The 22,707-nt window shown below is 43.3% G+C and overlaps 1 protein-coding gene across 4 annotated transcripts in view; it reads right to left on the bottom strand.

Annotated features, from left to right (window-relative positions):
• Positions 1–6,672: 6,672 nt before the first annotated feature.
• Positions 6,673–22,707, bottom strand: part of si:ch73-138n13.1 (microtubule-associated protein futsch) — a 45,361-nt gene continuing 29,326 nt past the window's right edge. For all 4 annotated transcript variants that reach the window (XM_042100671.1, XM_042100674.1, XM_042100672.1 and 1 more), the window contains 3 exons: positions 9,081–9,196; positions 7,166–7,326; positions 6,673–6,813 (listed from right to left, as the gene is read on the bottom strand). In XM_042100671.1, the coding sequence (XP_041956605.1) occupies positions 7,167–7,326; positions 9,081–9,196 (276 nt within the window). In that variant the 3' untranslated portion in view covers positions 6,673–6,813; position 7,166. The remainder of the gene's footprint in view (positions 6,814–7,165; positions 7,327–9,080; positions 9,197–22,707) is intronic.

Below are 22,707 nucleotides of genomic sequence, written 5' to 3'. Positions count from 1 at the left end.
CATTTATTTTTCTTTTAGCAGGAGTTTAGTATGTGAATGTGTGTGTTTATGTGTTTACTGCGTGTATTGAAGAATTGCCCCTGTAACAAACAGACTTGATTATGAGCCCGGACAAATCATGTGTTTAGCAACGTATGCCTTAAGGACAAGGATGAAAAGGGCCAACAGGCAAGCTGATGAAGACTGGAAGACTGAGCTTTTCAGATAAAAAGATGCAACACTTGCCACATTTCTCAGCATCATTTAATGTAACTCAGTTACTCAAACCAGCAAAAATACAAATATAGCATTTCATGATTACAGTTTTACTTTATTGCCCATACATACACTATACAGTCTCTCTGACAGTGATCCCAGGGACAACACCATCACATTTCATGTTTTTAGTCCTTGGGAATTATAAACCAGTCCTGTGATCCTATGGCAAACGCTTCAGATGATTGTCTCGATCATCCCTTGATTTACAAATTACAACAAGAATAAATCAAAATGTTTACATACAACCAGTTAACAGAAAACAACAATAACAACAACATACAACAACTTACATTGACAGTTAAACAAATGGAGTGACTGGATTATCCTTCTGATTTCAGAAGCATTTCCAGGTTAACAGGAGTTGTGGTGCTGCAGGATAATTGCTCCTGAATACAACAAAGTTCTGGGGAGTTTGTTCCTACCCCACTCTTGATCTGATCGCAGGAGAGACTAAAGTGACTATACAAACAGTCTGACAGGACACTCTGTAAAAGAACTGCAGGCATGACGAACACACCAAGACAAGAAAGACTGTTGTGTGTCTGTGGTTTTGTTCATTTGTCCATGAGACTACTAGAGGTTTTCTACCATAAAGGCACCATGCGCATGTGGGTGACTCAGGCAGAAGGGACAGAGACAAAAACTGAAAGAGAAAAATGTAATTGACACCGTCAATGTTGTTGTCAGCAGCAGCAGTGGAAATCCATGTCAACTCAAGGTCAAAGGTTAAGGCTTCTGTCTTGAGTCTCCCGTTTTAAGGCAACCTAAAAAGAGAGAGAGAGAGAGAGAGAGAGAGAGAGAGAGAGAGAGAGAGAGAGAGAGAGAGAGATGTTATATATGTGTGTGTGTGTGTGTGTGTGTGTATGTGCTGTGCACAAGGGGGTGTTAGTGGAATATATGGGCTTGTGATGTGCCTGTGTTGTGTGTATGCTTGTGAGGCTCTGTACAGACAGTGACAACCGATTTCCCTTGACACTAAAGGATATATGGTCTTTTTGGCCCCCACCAGCTACTTCAATGCAGCGCTGCCTGGAAGGCGCTAGGGTTAGGCTAGGCAGGGCTGCCTTAAAGTCGACGGTGGGGGCCAAAAGACCATCAAGCGCAGTGAAGACTCTCTCTCTCTAGCTGTCTATCTATCTGAATATATGAACACTACTGTCTTATAAACTGACAAACTGTCTATATCATGCATGAGATAAGCAAAGAAGAAGAAAAAAAATTATTTGAACTAGACAAGAGTAAAATTATATCTTAACTGGGGTTTCATATAGGGCAAGACCCTCTCCAAAACATACACACACACCCAGACAAGCTTACCTGCTTTTGAGACTTAACCGTCATTTTCATACTGACTCAAACGCTTCTTAGACTTGAGCTCTTTCAGCCACTGGGGTGAAGCCTCCTCCCTGAAGACATGAATACATGAATACATGAACACACACACACACACACACACACACACACACACACACACACACACACACACAATATTCAGTTAATACACAGGCTTCTGGTTACACATTAGCCATTATGCCCTGAAACACTACATTTAGTTTGAATTCCAAAGCACTATATGGCCCAAATGTCCCCATTCACACGCAATTCTTTTTAAAAGTCTTTTTTAAGCACCTCCAGTTAAGTGCATTTGAGTTACACACATTCACCTATTGGCATTTCTGTCACACCGTCAGTGTGTAAGTCGAAATCAAGGCAGCATTATGCAAATTTTTTTAAATAGAACCAAACTGATCCAAAACCACATTAATTTTGGCTGTTGAAACGTGGAACATGGACTTTTCATTAACCTTATGAATGTCATTTAAATCCACAAAGAACATAAATTTGTCTTTGATTTTGAAAATGTAAGCAAGGTGAACTGCATATCGAACAACCTACAATAAAATGATGTTTCATCACATAAACAAATAATTAATTTAACCAGATTTCACTTCAGCCTGGAGGTTTGTTTATAAAGACGTGCTTGAGGAGTGTAGATTCATGATTTAAAATTTCACTTTTGAGAAAGAACGTTTCAAAGACTTAGCTTATGATCACTGTATAGACTATATTAAATAAAGCAAAGAAAAAGAAGAACACATGGTAATTGACGTTAGCTATGCACATCATTTCTGTTGCGAGGGAGGCAGACGTCAGATTAACTAGAAATATGAAAGCAGCTTCGCATAACATAAATTTATCTCTTCAATGCTCACAAAACTGACACCTGCAGTTTATAAGACAGTATGAGAGACTGACATAACAATACCAGGCACCATAAGAGACTATCAAAGAGAGGATATGAATTCCAGTATAGGATGATGACCGTTTGAGAATATGAACGATTATTGCGGCTTGACAGTAGTGCAGGCGCCTGCACAAGTATATGGATGACTTAGGTAAAGTTGGAATAAAATGGATAGATTTGAATGAAGTGTGACTTCACGTTAAGTTGAAACTGATGCTGCATTGTTGGTAAGCTCCAATATCCAAAGGAGGTGAGAAATCTAGCAGCAACCCTCTATAAGCTCTTTTCCATCATTGAGTGATATCTCTGAGTTTTACTGAAATTGAGCAAATTATTTGTTCTCAAGGTCATGTGAATCTAACGTTTATTTTTTCTGTTTAATGATGTATCCTCATACCTAAAGTAACTATGGGAAATAGGCCACCTTGTGACGCTGTAATGGGGAATAAAAAGATAATGCCAATTTTCGGCACATTAAGCACCAATTTTGATACTGAAATGTAACATTTTGTAAAGTTGTTTGACCATGTAGGGCCCTATCATGACAGTCTAAAGCGCATCGTCACTAGTCAAAAGCTTATTCAAATTTAGTAGGATGTCCAGTCCACATTGGGAGTGTTTTCCTTATCAAACCTTTCGGTATTTTGACAGTCAATGGCACATTTGAAGGAGTCTGCTTGCGAGACCGTATGTAACAGTCATTCCACTAAACCATGCTTTACTAAAACCTAGCATAGCCTTTTCGCATTTTCACTCGTCTATTATTTGAACTCATTGGCAAAGTGAAACTAACTTCACCATGGTGTCAGTCAACGACAAGGCAGTTATACTGTACGCAGTAAGTTACTTTCACTATTGACTGACAATGGATTACCATTGAAAACATAGGCTGGAAAAAGCAACACTTGAACACCCTAATATTTTTCGAATGACTGAATAAAACAATGTTTATCCTGCAGAGGAGTTGCTTATATCTCGTGATGGTGTGTTTTCAGCTGTGATCTCGCCTAATCACTTTTAACCGTCATTACCAATTTGCAAATGCATTGTGAGATGTATTTCGTAATATCTTTATTCTAATTATGTTTTCCATTGTAGCTTAATTGTAGCCTGGGTGTTCCCATGCTGCCTTGCGCGCTAAGGCAGCCTGGAGACCATGGAGCAAATTTTCGCCTGAGATGGGGAACCAATCACAGAACGGGGGGAAAGCAAGACGATGATGAACTATGCACAGACGCATTTGATAGACATCCGTGGCACCCAATAAACGGATCCGGGCATTTTTTTCAAATACGAGAAAATGAACGTTTGGTTCCCAGACCACGTCTCATTGAGAAGTGGTGGTGCTAGCCAGGCTAGCCTAATTGTGTAATTTCTAATGTTTTGCATGGATGTGCGCTGGTGCGCGTTCATGGAGGATAGAAGGATGGTGCATTGTGCACCCACCAATATGACTGCGCTCTTAAAATAACATATAAACAACCCGCCATAGACTTCTGACCAGGTTTCTCTTGGTCAGTGGCGTAATGCATTTTAGGTGGTGCACAACAGCGTTTTTTAGACAATGCGCTAGGCCACTCCCTAGGTTGTTAATTACTACACCCCTGGGGCATTGTTTAAAAATTAGACGTGCAAAATAAGAAAATAAACTTTGCGCCGGGTGGAAAACGAGTTTTACTCCATGCACCAGGGTGCAAAATAGGGGCTGTAATCTACATGTAGTTAGAACCAGAGTTAAGAGTAAGAGTTGCTTGCAGAGAGAAACTCGCAGATTTTGGAGTAGCTCGTCCCAAAGCCTGTAACCTTCATGGCAAGTAAATAGACTTAAGTTAAGAGCAGAATGCGCGCAGGGTGAAAAAGTGTTTAGTTGTGTGTTTTCTGTACTTATGTGTGTGTGTGTGTGTGTGTGTGTGTGTGTGTGTGTGTGTGTGTGTGTGTGTGTATAGAGGGTTTACCCATTCTCTTTGCCTGCAGTGGGAGGGGGGAGGACTCGAGAGGCACGCGGCAGGAAGGGTGACTTTGGGGAGCGAGAGAGCTGAGATGGAGAAGGAGCAACAGCGCCCTCTGGTGGGCCGTCAGAGTCACCTCTCTTCTTCAGCTGGGCCTGAGAACACAGCATGACGCATTATAAGAACCATCACTGATCCACATCACACACAGTCATGAGAGATGTGACTGCTAACTTAATGAATAATGAAACAATTGGTAACACTTTACGATAAGTGTACATGAATTATCATGATTTCATGCATGAATTAATTCATGTTTTTTGTATTACTTCATTACTTCATTCCTTCATCTCATGAATCATCAGGAATTGACATGAGTCATTTGTGACCTCATACATGAACAGCACATCACCTAAAGCATTGGGTACAGTGGGCACATCATTATGAATTATGATTTATTAAGCATGATCATGATTATTTATTTTTCTGCCAAAAATGTGGTCATCACTGCTCAAATTCTGATTTGAACACAACTTTGCAGTTCTCTAAAACACATGTCATTATTCACCACTTTAGTTGAGGGGTCACAGGTATGATGAACTCATGAGAAATGAACCTTAAATTCATGTAATCATGATAATCATGCTTAAGAAATCATAAATCATAATAATGTACCCATCGTACCTGATGCCTTAGTTGAGGTGTTGTTCATGCAGGAGGTCATGAATAAGCGACTATGAACTCATGTCAACTCCTGATTATTCATAAGATATAAAGGAATGAAGTAATGCTGAAATCATGAATTAATTCATGAATGAATTCATGATAATTCATGTACCCTTACCGTAAAGTTTTACCAAATAATTTAATTGAATTGGCTGACATGGATGAAAATTTAATTGACTGACATGGATGAAAAAATTAGAAATTAGATTCACTGGATGATGTCATGGATAAATAATTACATTACCTTGATGTTGTTTTGATGTGGAATGAATACATTAATGAGTAATTAAATAACTGACAATAACAAATACACGCTGATATGAGTTGATGAATGAATAATAAGTCATTTAATTCATTGTCACTCATGCTTTGATGAATGAATGAATGAACAAACATGCCCAGCAGTGTCTCCTCACCTTGAGGGCAGAGGGGTCCATGCCTGGGAACAGGGCCACTCTCTGGGGCTGAGAGGAAGAGGAGGAGGAAGAGGGGGCGCCTCGGAGTTTCTCCTCAGAGTCAGAATCCTCCTGCTCACGCGGCTCAACCTTCTCGTCTGCAGGGAGGGGGAGGGGTGGAGGTGAGTGGGAGATGGGGAGGGGGGTATGCTTACTTGTGTACATGCAACAACTGCCTGAGTTGTGTGTATCCCATGTATGTCTGTATGTGTGTGTTTGGGTGTTTGTGTATATAACTGTATGTGCATGTGTGTCTCTGTGTCTGTATGTGTGTGTTTGGGTGTTTGTGTATATAACTGTATGTGCATGTGTGTCTCTGTGTCTGTATGTGTGTGTTTGTGTATATATATGTGCATGTGTGTCTCTGTGTCTGTATGTGTGTGTTTGTGTATATAACTGTATGTGCATGTGTGTCTGTGTCTGTATAGTGTGTGTTTGGGTGTTTGTGTATATAACTGTATGTGCATGTGTGTCTCTGTGTCTGTATGTGCATGCTTGGGTGTTTGTCTGTCCATTTCTATATAGGTGCATGTGCGTGCCTGTGGAGTCTCTACTGTTCCTCCGGCAGGACCAACAGTGGGGTGTGTGTGTCTGTGTGTGTGTGTGTGTGTGTGTGTGTGTTTTCTGCAGGTTTCATCATGTTACATTTAAGGACTATTAAGACCTTTTTAAGACCATTATGAGTTAAATTCAAGTATGAAAAGTTTAAGGAAAATCCCAAGAACCCATGGAGACCATAGTGTGTGTGTGAGAGCATGGGTGTACCTATGGTGTCTCTGTACTGGTTCTCTGACAGACAGCTGTGTGTGTACGTACATGCATGTACATGCATGTGTGTGGGTGTACATACTTTTTTTTATTATTTACTTTTTGATTTAGCAGATGCTTTTATCCAAAGTGACAAATATATCATTGGCCCCGGAGCAACTTTGGGTTAAGTGTCTTGCTCAAGGGCACAATGGTGGAAGCCGGTAATTGAACCCACAACTTTTCAGCCTAGCCCAGCTCCTTGGTCACTACACTACCACGTACCTGTGGTGTCTTTGTACTGATTTTCTGGAAGGACAGACAGCAGTGCGCTGTGGCGGGCGGCTCTAGAGGGAGGGGCTCTCCTGTTGCGTTTCTTACTCAGCTGCACTCTGGAACGCAGGGCGCTGGAGTCCAGCAGAGACATGGACGACTGCACGCACACACACACACACACACACACACACACACACACACACACACGTTACATGTCTACCCTTTTAAACAGCATACATTCATGGCCGTAAAGTGATGTAACACATTGTTACATACAATTGTTACTTACATACAGGCTTATACATTTCTTAATGTGCTTGTGACAATACACAATGGAAAGGGAGGAGCCAGACTAGTTTCAGTGACATTGTAAATAATCGTGATGTCGTGGTGGAGGTATCAGCTATAAATGGACAATTTATTGTCTTATATCCACTAATTACACACTGCTGTTGTGATGAAGAGGATAGGTCACTCTGTTAGCAAACAGATTCTCGTTTGGGACAAACCTCAGGGAAGGGGAGGGGCTCTGCAGGCTCCCCTGGGGAGGGGGGTGGAGCCATCTGGAGTGTCTGTGGGCGTAGACTGTTCCCCTGGAGTGTGTGGCGGTGTGGGTTTCCGTGGTGATGGAGTGAGGATGCCGTCTGAGGATGGTGTGGCTGGAGTAAGGCTGAGGAGACCAAAGAGGAAGAGGACACACTTCAGACATCTCTCTTGTGTGTGTGTGTGTGTGTGTGTTCTGAGAAGGTTCAATTTCCACCATTCAATACATCATTTACAATTCTAAAATGGTTAGTTCCGGTCCTTAATTATGATTGGCTAAATCACATTCGATGCCATGATGTAAAACCCAGCACAATCCTTCACGTTCACCGCATTTCATTCTATAATACTGTGCTACCACAAATTGAAACAAGCGTTACAGAGTTGCTGCGTCTCAACGTTGCTTGGCAACCATTCTGATAGAAGAAATATATTTCCTAGCAGAAGAATGATTATCTGAATCGATGAATTTCTCATTGCTGTGCTGTTATTTTATGAAATCTTGTCAGGTAGTCCTTAGGTTCCAGTGATTTTAGAATAGCTAAGAGGGGTTTTAGGTACTCGGCTGCACGTTGTGCCTAACAATGGCCCTTAGATTTTCTAAAATCACTGGAACCAGCACAGCCTCTCGGGGCTAATTGCTTAATTCCATAATAAAACCAGATAAGTGCAGTAGAATGGCATTGAGCTATTGGTGTAATTCTGGCTGCAACCACAGGGTGTCATCCCAGGCCAGTGGAAGGGATTGGAGGGATCGATCACTGGAAGAATCACTGATGACTTGATGACTATGTGTATTTGTGCATCACACAATACATATTCTACACAGATAAACCCATGCAGTTATCTTAAGTATAATCTATTCAGATTTAATCAGTCCACTTCCAGTTTCAGTTGTCTCTGCCTTCTCAGTGTCTCTAACCAGAGACACCGAGCCAGACCAAGAAAGCAGCCAGACTAACAGATACCCTGTCTGAATTCTGGAGCATTATGGCTGCCGTGCATCAGCCAGGTGGTGGTTAGTGAGGTTCCTCCTTCCCTGTGAAGCACTTTGAGTGTTGAGAAAAGTGCTACTGTATATACATGTAACATGTTGTTGCTGTTCTAGAGATCCTGCCAGTTCTGCAGCTATTTCCCCTTGCTCACTCTCACCTCTGTGCTCTGACTACATGTCTTCTTCATTTTCATCCTTCAACGGTCCTGATTTCTTTATCACAGCCCCATATGTTTAGATCAAAGTCCATGTTTTTAACACTCCCCATGTTGAGCTTTGTGGGTCCTGCCTGTACACCATGATGTCCCTGCCCTGCCCTTTGGCTGATGGTGGTGCGCAGCACTCTGTCAGAGGTCAGTGTTGGACAGAGCCATCCTTCAGGGCAAACACACATACACACACACACACACACTATTGATCCCTTCAGGGGTTGAGTTTCAGAGATGGTTCTCTATGTCTGGTCTCCGAGAGTGAGTCAGTATCACCCAGAGTCTTCAGCAGTTTGTGTGCGTGTGTGTGTGTGTGTGTGTACACATATGCCTACAATTTGTTGTAAGGTGGTGCTTTCACCAGGCTGACAAAAGGCTGACACAGTTTACATCAACATCCTCGCTTAAGGGAATGGATGTGTGAGCAAGTTGAATCACCAGAAATAACTGATCGGGCATTTTTGCTACAGTTACAAAATTAAATATAATCTGGGGAAGGGAGGCAAGCAATGGATGTGTGTGTGTGTGTGTGTGTGTGTGTGGGGCAATGGATGTGTGTGTGTGTGGGGAAAGAGGGGTAGGGGTGGAAGAGAGAGAGAGAGAGAGAAAGAAAGAGAGCGAGAGGAGGGGGGGTCTACTGTAAATGGCTGAGAGGGAGCTGGGCTTAGTGTTGAGCACCTGTCGTCCGTGCGCAGTCCCGTCTCCCAGGTGCCGTACTGGCTGTCTGTCTCCTGCACCAGGGTGTCGGTGTCCTTTGGCTCCTGCTCACCGCTCACACACTGCTTCAGCTGCTCCTGCAGGGACACACAGAGGGGAGGAGAGAGAGAGATCAACACTGGGTTAAACGATAGGGAGGGAGGGAGGGAGAAAGGGGGGGGGAGAGAGAGAGAGAGAGAGAGAGAGAGAGAGAGAGCGAGAGAGAGAGATCAACACTGGGTTAATCAACAGGGAGATAGATAGATAGATAGATAGATAGAGAGATTTAGATAGATAGAGAGATAGATAGATAGATAGATAGATAGAGAGAGATAGACAGATAGATAGACAGATAGACAGATATATACAGTAGATAGATAGCTAGATAGCTAGATAGATGTGTTTAGGGCAGCGTTTCTCAAACTGGGGCGCGAACTGACGTGAAAAACAGCCTAGGCCCAGGTAGCACCCGATGCGCAATGGACGCACTGTGTTATTCATAGGGAAGCGCTCGTGTCAAGGCAACTTAGTTAGTCCCGACCTGAATGAGATTTTGAACGAGGTTGTGTGAGTGGTGAATTTCATCAACACCGCACTTTGCGAGGAGATGGGAGCTGACCAAAAGGCTGTACTGTTTCACATCGAGGCAAAATGGCTTTCCCGAGGTAAAGGGCTATCGCCCGTGTTTGAGCTCCGAGTCGCCTCTTCTTGGAGGAAGAGCGTATGTTTGAATCTGCAAGCACGTTCACTAATGAACATTTCTTGATGAAGCTGGCCTATCTTAGCGATATATTTGGAAAGCTCAATGAGTTAAATCTCCAGTTACAAGGCAAAGACAAGCACCTACCTTACAGATAAAATTACTGCATTCACCAAAAAACTTGGAGGTAGGCTATGGGACTAGCGCCTCGATCGCGACAGTATTATGCCTTTGAGAATCTGAGTGAAATCGCTGAAACGTCTGATTCGGGAGCCACTCTTGTGATCCCATGTATTAAACAGTAGACCTACATCACATCCCTGCAAAGTTTATTTAAAAAATATTTCCCAACCAGCAGTGCTCAGTATGACTGGATTATGGATCCATTTACTGCAGCATGTTGGTATTTCATTGAATATATTGTAGCCTACAATGCTATAAAATATTGGCCTATGCTTCCTAATATGTTGCTGGAAAACAGAAATATGTGTGTTTAATTTACAATGGCACATTATGTATTTATTTATTATTATTATATCTGCAGCACCAGCTGATTTTAACTGCTGAAGAGGATATATTTAGAACTTGTCATTATTTCAATAAATTTGACAATTTTAAGCTTGACCTACCACTTTCTTAGAGCGATGAGGGACAGGTGGGGCTCGAAAATGCCCCCTTGATCAAAGTGGGTAATGAAAGAAAAAGTTTGAGAATCACTGGTTTAGGGTGTAAAGTTTGGTTTCATAACCAGATGTTTCCATGGCCAAGAATATTCATAAGTCATGTTTTATTTTATTGTGCATTTCAAGTAATACATTTGCAGTTGTGTTGCAAAAACAAATCAAATAAACCCAACTGCTTTTCCACTGATATTACCTGGAACACAAATATATAGTAATGGAACAGCTATAATTCAGCACTTTTGCAAACTTTCAAATTCTCAAAGACTTAAAACACAAGACTGGGTTGGAAAGTGAGGTAGTAATGGGGGGGTGGGGGTGGGGCAGAAGAACACTGGGTTTATCAAGTGTAGAGGCCGCTGGCAAAACACTTGAGGAAATAAGATGCAACATAATACTGTTAACGGTGCAAGATACTGAATGGTATAGGTAGGAGCTGGGTTAGCATGCAGTGGCCTGGAAAGTCAGGTTCAATTCCCTGCTGCCACAGCTGTGCCCCTGAGCAGGGCACTTAACCCCGATTTGCTCACAGGAGCCTGGCCCTGCAATTAATTGGCGTATGTAAAAGTGTTACAAATAAATTAAGATAATTGTAGCACCACTTCTAGCCAGTAGGTGGAGGTAGACGTAAATGTTGGGAAATAATTTGTAATTCAAGATGCTTGACTCATTACAGATGACGTCACGGCGTCACACCTCCTCAACCCCCCCTCTCTCTCTCTCTCTCTCTCTCTCTCTCTTTCACACACACACACACACACACACACACGCGCACACACACACACACACACACGCACACAACATACTCAAGAGGGAAACAGGCAAATAACACCATCTTGTCTACCACAGAGCCACTCAACAGAACTTGACTGATACAGTCTCACAACTGACTTACAATCGCAGCCAACTTTCTGTGTTTGAATCTCCCTCCAAACGCCTACCCATCACTCTCTCACTCACAGGCATAAACAATCACACAAAACAGTCAAGAGTAAGAATGCTCAAGACCTAAATTACTGAACAGCTAAAAACTGTAAATGCAGTAAAAGCAGGTATTTTGTGTGTGTGTGTGTGTGTGTGTGTGTGTGTGTGTGTGTGTGTGTGTGTGTGTGTGTGCCTGCGTGTCCGAGAGAGAGAGAAAGACACTGGGGGTGGGTGCTGAACTGTCTGTCGCTGGTCAGCTGTAAAAAAGAAGGTAATGTGATCATCTCAGCTCATGGAGGGAGCATCACAAAAACAGAGAATAGGAGTGTTATGTGTGTGTCAGGGAGAGGTGAGAGACTGGTGTGTGTGTGTGTGTTTTCAACCGTGTCGCTTTTAATGAGGGCAGTACAGAGGGTGCAGTGTCCTGTACATGTGTACACACACACACACACACACACACACACACACACACACACGTGCGCGCGCGCGCACACACGCACACACACGTATGGAGCTAAATTTGTCTCAATAATATTTGTATATGCGCAGAGGGGGATCCACAAATATTTCTTGATTTGCATGTGTGTTTTGATATCTACAAATAAAAAAAATCATATTTGTAACTCGTATATTGATTTTTACAAATATAGATGTGCATTTGTAAATAAAATGTGAATTGTAAAACCGAAAATTTAATTTGTGAAATGTGATTCTGCATTTGTGGATCACCAGCACACGCATTCTTCGCTTTCCAAAGTTACGTGTTTTTGAGACGTTCTTCACATGAAAGTCACACAAATCCACACGTAAATAGGCCTACTTTAATTCACCGGCACACAGAAATCGCAATACAGTAGATGGCGACATCCACAAATATTTCTTGACTTGTATTCGTGTTTTGACATCCACAAATAAAAAAAATCATATTTGTAACTTGTAAATTGGTTTTAACATTAATACTAATGCTAATATTTAATTCAACAAACAGCTTGACTGTCTAAGGGGCCGTTTATACGAGGACGATTGCGAAGGAAGACGACAAAATATTTTATCATAAGTGCCTTTCGTTTACACGGCGACCCCGCCATCGGGGCTTGAAGACGCAAAAATCGGAAGACTCCTTCCAGAGTGTAGAGTTTTGAAGACGACCCGGGTTGCGTCTCCGTCTAAACCAAAGATCCTTGATTACCTCTCTGGCTAAACTGTCAAATTAGAATGTCTGCGCGTGACGTACCGGGGTTCTATCACACCACCACCCAGCGGTCTGGAAGGCATATCCAATCGAATATCACATACTCTTGCGTCTTCATATAAAGATTTCCCCCTGAGAATGCTCGTCTAAACGCGAATAAAAAAATGAAGACGAGACGCCACTTCTGCGTCTTCTCTTTTCATCGTCACCGTATAAACGTAGCCTTATTCTCTTAATAAGACTACACATCATTTTCATGCACTGTAATAATCAGAAGAAAAAGCCTTGGAAGAACAGTACAGTGCATTTTCATGCACTGTAATAATCAGAAGAAAAAGCCTAGGAAGAACAGTACAGTGCATTTTCATGCACTGTAATAAGGTCGAGATTTCACTCAAGTGTCTGATGTTCATAACTCTGTTCTAGAATCTTTGGTTTTAACACACCGCCTCGGTTGCTAGGTAACTATAAACAAACTCAAAGATCGTAATTCTTGATTTCGCTTGCAAACTGATGGTTTTATTCGTTTACTAAACAAAGATTATGGAAATTAAACACCACTTTTCCATCAAAAAGCTTGTTGTAAAAGGCATAACTTGTTAGATTTAAGAACTAGGTTCGCTAGCTCTGTGCGTTATGAGCAAAGAATCTTTGGTTATGAGTCCCATAGAACAACACTGCCATCTACTGGATTAGAAAGTGTCAGCAGGCTACTTGTGGATCTGGGTGGCTTCTGTGCGCAAAGTTTGTCTCAAAAATACGTGATCCACAAATGCTGATCCACAAATGCGAAAACGAAAACTGTGTGTGCTGGTGATCCACAAATGCAAAATTAGATTTCACAAAGGCAATTTTCAGTTTTACAAATGCCATTTCATTTACAAATACACATCTACAATTGTGAAAACCAATTTACAAGTTACAAATATGATTTTTTTATTTGTAGATGTCAAAACACGAATGCAAGTCAAGAAATATTTGTGGATGTCGCCATCTACTGGATTGCGATTTCTGTGTGTCGGTGAATTAAAGTAGGCCTATTTACGTGTGGATTTGCGTGACTTTCATGTGAAGAACGTCTCAAAAACACGTAACTTTGGAAAGTGAAGAATGCGTGTGCTGGTGATCCACAAATGCAGAATCACATTTCACAAATAAAATTTTCGGTTTTACAAATCGCATTTAATTTACAAATGCACATCTACATTTGTAAAAATCAATATACGAGTTACAAATATGATTTTTTTATTTGTAGATATCAAAACACACATGCAAATCAAGAAATATTTGTGGATCCCCCTCTGCACATATACACATATTATTGAGACAAATTTAGCTCCATACACATGCACACACACAGGCCAAATATGCACATAGACTGAAGGTGAGGTCAGACTCCCATTGCCTTGGGGCTTATATCGACGGTATTCGGGCGTAGCCACCTTGCCGAACAATGTACCATTCTTTATACCAAGGCTCAGTGCCCTATTAAAAACAAATAAAAACAGCCTTATCATAGCAGGGGGGACTGCTTGCTCAAGCACTGCCAATCTCTTGTCAAGTGCTCTACAGACCTTTTCCATGAAAGAATGAGGAAAGTATAGTGTGTGTGAGAGTGAGAGAGAAAGAGAGAGTGAGAGAGAGAGAGAACAAATATCAGCTCACTCCATCCGTTCCTCGTCCGTCAGGGACAGGAAGGGTGCGCCAGGGGGAAATGACTGAACAATGGACGGATGAAAGGAAGGGAGGAGAGAGGGAGGGAGGGAGGGAGAGAAGGAGGGAGGGTGTCGGAAGAAACCAGGGTTCTGACACATCAATACACCGTCAAACTGCTTACGATGGGTCTGTGCAATTTTCAGTGCGAAGGTGTGTGTGTGTGTATGTGTGTCTGTATGTAGAGAGAGTCTCATCAGATATGATGCAGTGACAGAAAGTCAAAGCTTTTTCCCCCACAGGATCTACACTTTCACATCGGCTGGGAAGAGCTCTTCTATTCCTCTCTAACCTCAACACAAACCCATGAGCAAGAGAGATGGAAAATAGACACGGGTGGGGGGTGGTGGGGAAAAAAAAGAAGAGTTGAGGGAATATGATCACATTTTCTGTGGTAAGATTGCTTATGCAACTAAATGTCAGCAATGCTCACTGAGGTGAAGCGCAGTGCAGAAAACAGGCCTGAAGTGCCATCTGACGGCCTTACAGCATCTCTCTCTCCAGCTCTGTGATGTTCTGCTCCCCCTGTTAAAACATTTAGGATCTGAGGACCTGCCAAAAATAAGGACACAAAACAACTTCATCCCAAAATGTGTAGATGCACACGCACACAGGCCTACCCACTCCCCTTAGCCCATCAATATTTCATTTCCAGCTAACTGATATGGCCAACTCTCTCCTCTTCCCCTCAACACAGTTAAAGGTTTTGTGCTCATAATCCCTCATATAACAACTAAAGTACATATAATAAAATGTACTTATGTACTAATGAAACGTATAAAACGATGCTCATGGTAATGGCACTGGGACTTGAGATGCTGGCCCAAGGGCAGTTTGCACTGTGCGTGGTGTCTTCTCAAACACTTACAGGCTAAAGCTAAAAACACCATTTTGCTGTGCAGTTCTGACTTCCTGCCACAGGACTGATTGGTGGATATGTCTCTGATGTCACCTGGGAGGAGACAGGAGTTCTGATACGAGAGGTCATCTACGGAGTTAGCACAGAGGTTAGGGAAAAGGGAAGGAGGTCAACATGGCTAGGGTTCCTCCTGTACTGGTGATATGGCAAGGCCATGGCACAACTGAAAACACCTACACCACCATACATACTGTAGACACCTACAAGGTGAAAGTGCACTAGCCTATTGTAAGGGATGCAGATTTCTGCAGTTTCAGACCACTCCATGTAAATTGTGTTATTGTCTGCACATAAGTCACACACACACACACTTTGATTCTGATACTCGCACACATTCATACAGTATACAGCACACACACACACATATGCAACATGAATGATGATGAATGATGAAATATACATGCATACATTCACAGGTACAGAGTCACTTACACACAGTTGGAGCCTCCTACACTCTCATGCGTGGAGGACACCAGCAGTGTATCAAGGGCCATTTTTAGACCTATCTGGGGCAAGTTCCTCCCACCCACAGTGAAGGCTAAGAACACAGTCAACATAAGGGAAAGTGCACACGCACACGCACACGCACACACACACACACACACGACAACATGATACAAATAATTAAAAACAAACGGCTATATCATTATGAGAACACAAAGTCAGTATAGAGGACTACTGTAGTCTAGTCCAGAAGCCAAGCTTAACTGTTATTCTATTCTATGTACCGGTAAATAGTAGCCTACTTATTGCTGCTCTAACTATATCCTTGTGGCAGTGTACCGTTATTTTACCTTTATTTTACTTTATTGGCTAACAAATGTCAGCTAAAGGACTAAATGCAAACGTACATTGCAACACAATTTATCACACCACCACAAAACCATTCGACTACTATACCTATGCTAACAATTTAACAAAAGTTATGTATGTGAGTATCATGACTGAAAATAACTTGCACAAATAATGTTCAATATTACAAACATTCTCCACACTTCTCTGTCCATCTGTCCATCTACAAATGATCCTCCGGTTACAAATAGCTTACAAATACAAATATATTTCATAACTGCATATCAATGCTAAACTATCCTACAGTTACAAATCCTGGCTATTCAATAATAAATGTCTTAAAGGGGTTTCAAAAATACTGGTAGCTGTCAGGAAATATTTGTAACTGTACAATACATTTGTTTGTCTACAACCTTCACCAACTACTGCAGGCTACAGAGGTCTCACGGTAAATCACACAGGTAATCGACAAGCCTGGAGTGAACAAATCAAGTTTGATGGACAAACCAAATGCACACCATCAAGCAAACAAACAGGAAACATAGGCTATTGTCTACGTACACACGTACACACACACAGTAATGCAATTTCCTGTGATACAATTATATTTTACATCCTGAACACCAACTGAGCAAGACACGGTCAGCTGATAGGTGATATATTTCTGGGGGCGATGCATGACTTTCACAGAAAGTCACTCTGACTCTAAATAGAGCAGCTGAGGAGAGCCCAAGGCCAATCTTTACCCTCACTATATCAAATTACACCCTATTGCAATTGTTTAGCTTTCTCTGCCACCATACAAAGTTGATGATGTCATCAATATGCTATAAACTACAAAGTGACACCATCCACTGCGATGAAGAAATAATAAGTGGCAATAATGTAGAGAAGACATCTCTAGAATTTGAGATACTGGGAAACACTCCTCAACTCCTCTCCTGGATGTTCGATATTCTTCAGCGGATATTTGAGTAAGGCCAGCAGAATTCAGCATTTTAAAGATCACTCCAATCACATCACTGCTTTAGATCACGACCACTGGATTCTTGTCACGAGATGGTTGGGGGGGGGGGGGGGTTACTCTACTGTGCATCGTTTAAGAGCAAAGAGGCGCCAAGGCATTACCAGGCATGGATCCTGGCGGATTTATGCCGCCGGGCACCATCAGGGATCAGGGATGACTGGGTGATGAAGGCATGGAAAGAGAGGGGAAGAGAGGGAGGGGGTGAGCGAGCGAGCGAGAGCGTGAAGGGGGTGGGGGAGTGTGGGGTGGGGTGGGGTATAGAGGGAGACGATGAAGAGAGATGGGATCTTCAGGCGGAGATGTGGCGAGCAGCTCCACTCATGCATGCAGGCTAGGAGAATAGGGAGAGGGGCTCCGAGTAGGAGCGCAAGTGGAGAGAAAGTATAAAAACAGAGGATGAAGAGACGGAACGACAGAAAAAGTGGGTGAGCACATGAGAGGAGAGGATAGAGAGTGAGAAGACAGAGATGGATAGATTGGTAAAATGGAGAGAATGATGATAGAAAATGAGAGAGAGAGAGAGAGAGAGAGAGAGAGAGAGAGAGAGAGAGAGAGAGAGAGAGAGAGAGAGATGAATCCTGTGGGTTGCACAGAGTGACCAAGAGCAAGCTAAGTCTTTAGGCTAATCAGATCACCAGGACGTGTGTGTGTGTGTGTGTGTGTGTGTGTGTGTATATATGTATATATATATGTGTGTGTGTGTGTGTGTGTGTGTGTGTGTGTGTGTGTGTGTGTGTGTGTGTGTGTGTGTGTGTGCGGATGCAGCTAGTGGCCATGTACTCACCAGAGGCCAACAGAAACCGAACCTTGCAATCAGAGGCTTCCATTCAGCCACACTAATTACCAGCAGATACATTACCAGCAAGCCCTTAAACTCTTAAACATATGGCACTCCATTATGCTCACAGACAAAGCAAAACACACACACACACAAATGTGAGGCTTCTCTTTCTCACTTAAACAACACTCACACAAGCTCTATACAATTTCCTCTTCTTAGGCAAACACAAGCATGCATGTGCATACACGCAAACGTGTGCACGCACGCGCGCACACACACACACCTTCCCATCGGGGATGAGAGTTTTGACATTTTTAACATATGGTGCCGTGTTGCTTTGGGCAAGAGCAACTCTGTGCTGAGCGTTACAGATCACAGGTGCATAGTGAACACACACACACACACGTCACGTCCAGCTAAACCAGACTGACTCTATCTGTCCCATTCACTAAAAATACAAATGCACACTCCGCAGGCAGACACGCACGAACGCACGCACGCAGCTTCCCATGTAGTGAATAATCTGTCAACCTTCACCTGGTCCCACGTTTATTTCCTCAACCCTGTTCTGCACACTATTATCATAGACATGAGGATGGTTATATTGTATTATTACACGGCTCTTCACAATGCAAATAGAACGCTCCATTGACTTGAATGGGATTTCCCAAAGTTATAGCGGTCAATATTTTCGACTAGAGGACCTTTGAAAAAAATAATGACCGCTGTCAATGGCAACGGAGTTTGTGCTTCTAATTCAGGTCTTAAATATCACTCCGCAACTACTGGAACTTCATTCAAAAGTGAAAAGCAGACGGTTGATCAGCTGTGTTCTAAAGAATGTTTGATTCAAGTTCAGCGTGTGTTGTTGCGAAATATTTGTTTCTCAGCAAAAGCCATGATGAACGGTAACAAATAGGCTATAGCCTAGGCTATGTAGGCTAAATAGTCATATTGTGGAGAGTTTATTGTTTCGTTTTGGCAAGTAGCCGTGTAATAAGCGGGATAATGTATAGAATGCCGCTGCGCGTTGGGGTTTGGTTCGCCCTGTCGGGACTTATTTTCCCAATTATGACCTGCGTTCTATACATTATCCCTTACATATTCTGTCATGGTAAAGGCAAAGAGATTTATTTGGCTTTAGTGTTAAGAGAATAAAATTCTAGAAGAAAAAAAGAAAATGAGGAATAATGGACGGATAACAGATCACAACAGGGAGTCTGAGTTGAGAAGAGAATGCAGGAGAAATAAAGCCTTTCAAAACAAGACGGAAAACATGACCACTCTGATAAACATAGTGCTGTACATCAAAGGTTTGGCAATATGCCGTCTCATCCTAATAGAATGGGGAAGTCAACTGGATGTGTAGTTTTTAAGTGTTAGCATTTTAACACCTGGTTCTCCAGGAGAAAAAAAACCCTATGGAAAGTGTTTTTTGCAAATTTGGCAAAAATAATCATCTGCAATAAACAACCGCAGTAGAAAACCTAGGCATTCGGTTTGGTGAGTTATATTCGGTAATTCGTGACGAACTGTCGTCTTGTAAAAATAACAATGTTTCTACCAAAATGCTAAAGCAAACATTAGGTGGACCAAACAGAGGTCCACACGGACTCTTAACTATAGGGAGCGCTATTTCTGTGATTTCCTGAAACCACATTCATGTTCTCATAGGGATTATTTCTCAGGAAAAGGAACATGCAAAATCGCTAATTCAGAACAAACAAAAATGCTAATTCCCCACATACAAAATGATGGCGTGATTGACACCCTCTATAGCCATTCACCCACTGAAAAGGGGGAAAGGTGGTGGTTATGGTTAGAAGACAAAGGCACATAGGACTGTGTGATGGTGAGAAAGTGCTCAGTGAGATTTGCTTACAGAGGTGGGTGTGGCCGGAGAGTTGGGGCGTCTCCTTAGCGACAGGCGCTGGCTGCGTAGCGAGAGCCTCCGGAAGGACTCTCGGCTGCGTGAGGCCAGGCTGCGAAGAGACGCCGCCCGTTTGAATCCGCTGCCTTCGTCGACTCCTCCTCCTCCACCTCCTCCTCCTCCCCGCTCAACATTACTCGAAACGAAGCTCAGAGCCCCTTGAAGGGAGCGGCGAACGTTCCCCATCCACCCAGTCACCTGGGATTGGGCAACTGTCAGCTTGTCGCCAAAGTACTCCATTGCTGGTGAGTGGGAAGTTTTTAAGACAGGAACCACAGGTTCAGGTCTGAGTCTGCTGCCAACAACTACAAGAGGTCCTGAGCTTTTTGCAAACAGGTTTTGTTTTGTTTGCCTCTAGGACTGGCTATTGTTCTACAGGGAACCCATGTGCTTGAAGGTACTTGACAGAAAAGAGAGAGGAAAGAAGCCAATGTCTATATCCTTTCCAGAGCTTCAGATCCAAATCTGAGTAAGTTCTTATAGTTCTCTAGATGAAGTATGAAGTTCTCATAGTTCCCTAGCGTATTAAAGAATTACACTGAGATTCTTCCTCGTAAAAACAAAGGTCCTCTGGTTCCATCCAAGTCCTTCAGTAAATAGTGTATGGTGTGATCCAACCTAATTCAACTGAACTCGCCCCCATGGGTAGCTGGTGACCTGGTTGGAGGTTGCTGTTAAAACGGTCCCAAGCGGCGGCGGTCTCGCTCTCTTGGTCTGTGCATGCGAGGAACACTTTTTCTGGTGGAGCTGAATGCTACGGGTCAGAAGTAGGTTGAGGAGTTTTTTTTCCTGATTACACACACACACACTTTCTCAAACACATTCGCTACAGCACACACAGAAAGCCTACAGATCGAAGACCAGTCAGCTGGCTTCTAGCTGAGTCAACCTCAATCGCTTGTGACTGTCTCGCTGGCTGGCAACTTACTCTAGCGAAAGCTTCCTTGAGTGACGGGCGAGCTCTCCGCGTTTCAAAAGTTGCTCTACTGAGGAGTTAAAAGACATGGTGCATTGCAGACCAACGGTCACTAACGATCATTAGCATTCCCACTGATCCTCACATCCTCTGTGGCTTTCTGGTTCAGCTCTAATGCAATTCTGTGTGATGATGATCACCACCATCATCTCCAATATCCCAGCTAATCCATGTTTTCTGACAGTCAGGCAACTCGAGGTCCGCAAGCTATCTGTACCAAAGCCCTTGCCATCATGATCTTTCCACAAGGAGTCTCCGCTGAAGTATCAGTTTCTAAATGTCAGGCACACCCTCTGACTCATCAAAGAGTGTGCTCACTCCATTTCGGCTCCAAGCAAGCAGCAGTCGCATCCCTCACAGTGCGATTTTGTAAGGTAATATGCCTACTGTTGGAGATTGGTGACCGTGCTTCCAGCTGCCATGGATTCACTCTGCAGTCTGGCCACCTTGACTGAAACTGCGCTGCTTAAAGTTACCGCATCAACGCAACAGCTAGCAGAGCTCGTTTGGCCACACACTCAGTCTCAGGCTCTGCATAAATACACACATTAATGTCAAAGTGACAGATGTGGCATTTTGTTTTTCGTGCCACGTAATAAGAGGGCAAGCCAGACCCCTGCAGAAGGCAGGGCGACCACACCTGTGTGATTGGAGTTTGTTTTTGTTTTTTTAAAGTCTGTGTGCAGATTCTCCTCACACACAATGAATGGGAAGGTTTGACATGTGTGAACACTAACAACACATATACACAGAAGCTCAGAAACAAGAAATGCAAAATACACAGAACAATGGCATTTATAAGACTCTGTTCTCCTCCTACATTGACAAATGCAGCTGACAGTCCCAAACACGTGCCCTCCCTCACATAGACATACCTTGTGTCGCTCATACATGTGCGCACACACACACACTCTTGAGAAGTCTCTTCTCCAAACAACCAGCTCTATATCCCTATAGTCCCTCTTAAATCTTCCTCCGTCACGCTCAGATTCTCCCCAAAACTCCTCGATCCTGTGGTGGTTATATCCCTTAACGAGACTGAGACGCAGCCGGCTTCCCCCGACGAGCTCTTTCTCTACTGGGGCAAACTCAGCGGGGAGGAAGCCCCATTGCTCCGCAGGCGCTGGTGCTACTGCCGATGCCCACGCTCCGTTTCTCCTTCCTGCTCTGTATGCAGTGCCTCTTCTGCTTGGTGCATTAGGGGAGCACTCCGCGAATGAACATCATATGAGACTGGAGCAGAGGAGGAGGAGGTCAAAATGCCCTTCGGATGCTCCACTCACCCTCTCTCTCTTTCCTTCCTTCCTTCCTTCACTCCCTCTCTATCTCTCTCCCTCTCTCTCTTGCAGGTGCTAGCAGGTGGAGGATGAATGCGTCAGCGAATCTGCTCCCGGAGCACAGTGCTAGAGGACTTGCGCTCAAGGAGAAAACAGAGGAGAGGGAGGTAACTGTGAGTGAGAGAGGAGGAGGGTGAGAGAGAGAGAGAGAGAGAGAGAGAGAGAGAGAGAGAGAGAGAGAGAGTGAGTAAGTGAGAGTAAGAGAGAGAAGGAGGGTTGAGGGAAGCCGGTGATTTGCGACAGGGAGGGAGGCGGGTGATGGTGGCAGTGCAGTGCCTGTTCCTGCATGCGGACGATCGGAGCGAGGCAGGAGACAGGGGGAGAGGTGGGGTTGTTATGTAATCCCGCCTGTGATCCCATATCTCTGGGACCGCACAGGGGAACTTGGGGACAAAGGGAACAGATGGACAACATAAAGGGGAAATGAACAACAAGGCAGGGGAATTGGAAAAACAAGAAAAAGGATAAAGAAAGCTAGTGTTTACAATGACTGTGTGTGTGTGTGTGTGTGTGTGTGCGTGTGTGTGTGTGTGTGTGTATGCCTTAGGCAGACACGTTTCCTCTACACATCAACACCATCCACGCCACAAACTGGACGATTAGAAGTGCTTATTCATAAGTAAAACCAATTGGCTCAT

The sequence above is a fragment of the Alosa sapidissima genome, chromosome 8 (genome assembly GCF_018492685.1).
Source record: "Alosa sapidissima isolate fAloSap1 chromosome 8, fAloSap1.pri, whole genome shotgun sequence".
Classification (NCBI taxonomy): Eukaryota; Metazoa; Chordata; class Actinopteri; order Clupeiformes; family Clupeidae; genus Alosa; species Alosa sapidissima.
Note: the sequence above shows the minus strand (reverse complement) of the source record. Positions and strands in the feature narration are given on the sequence as shown.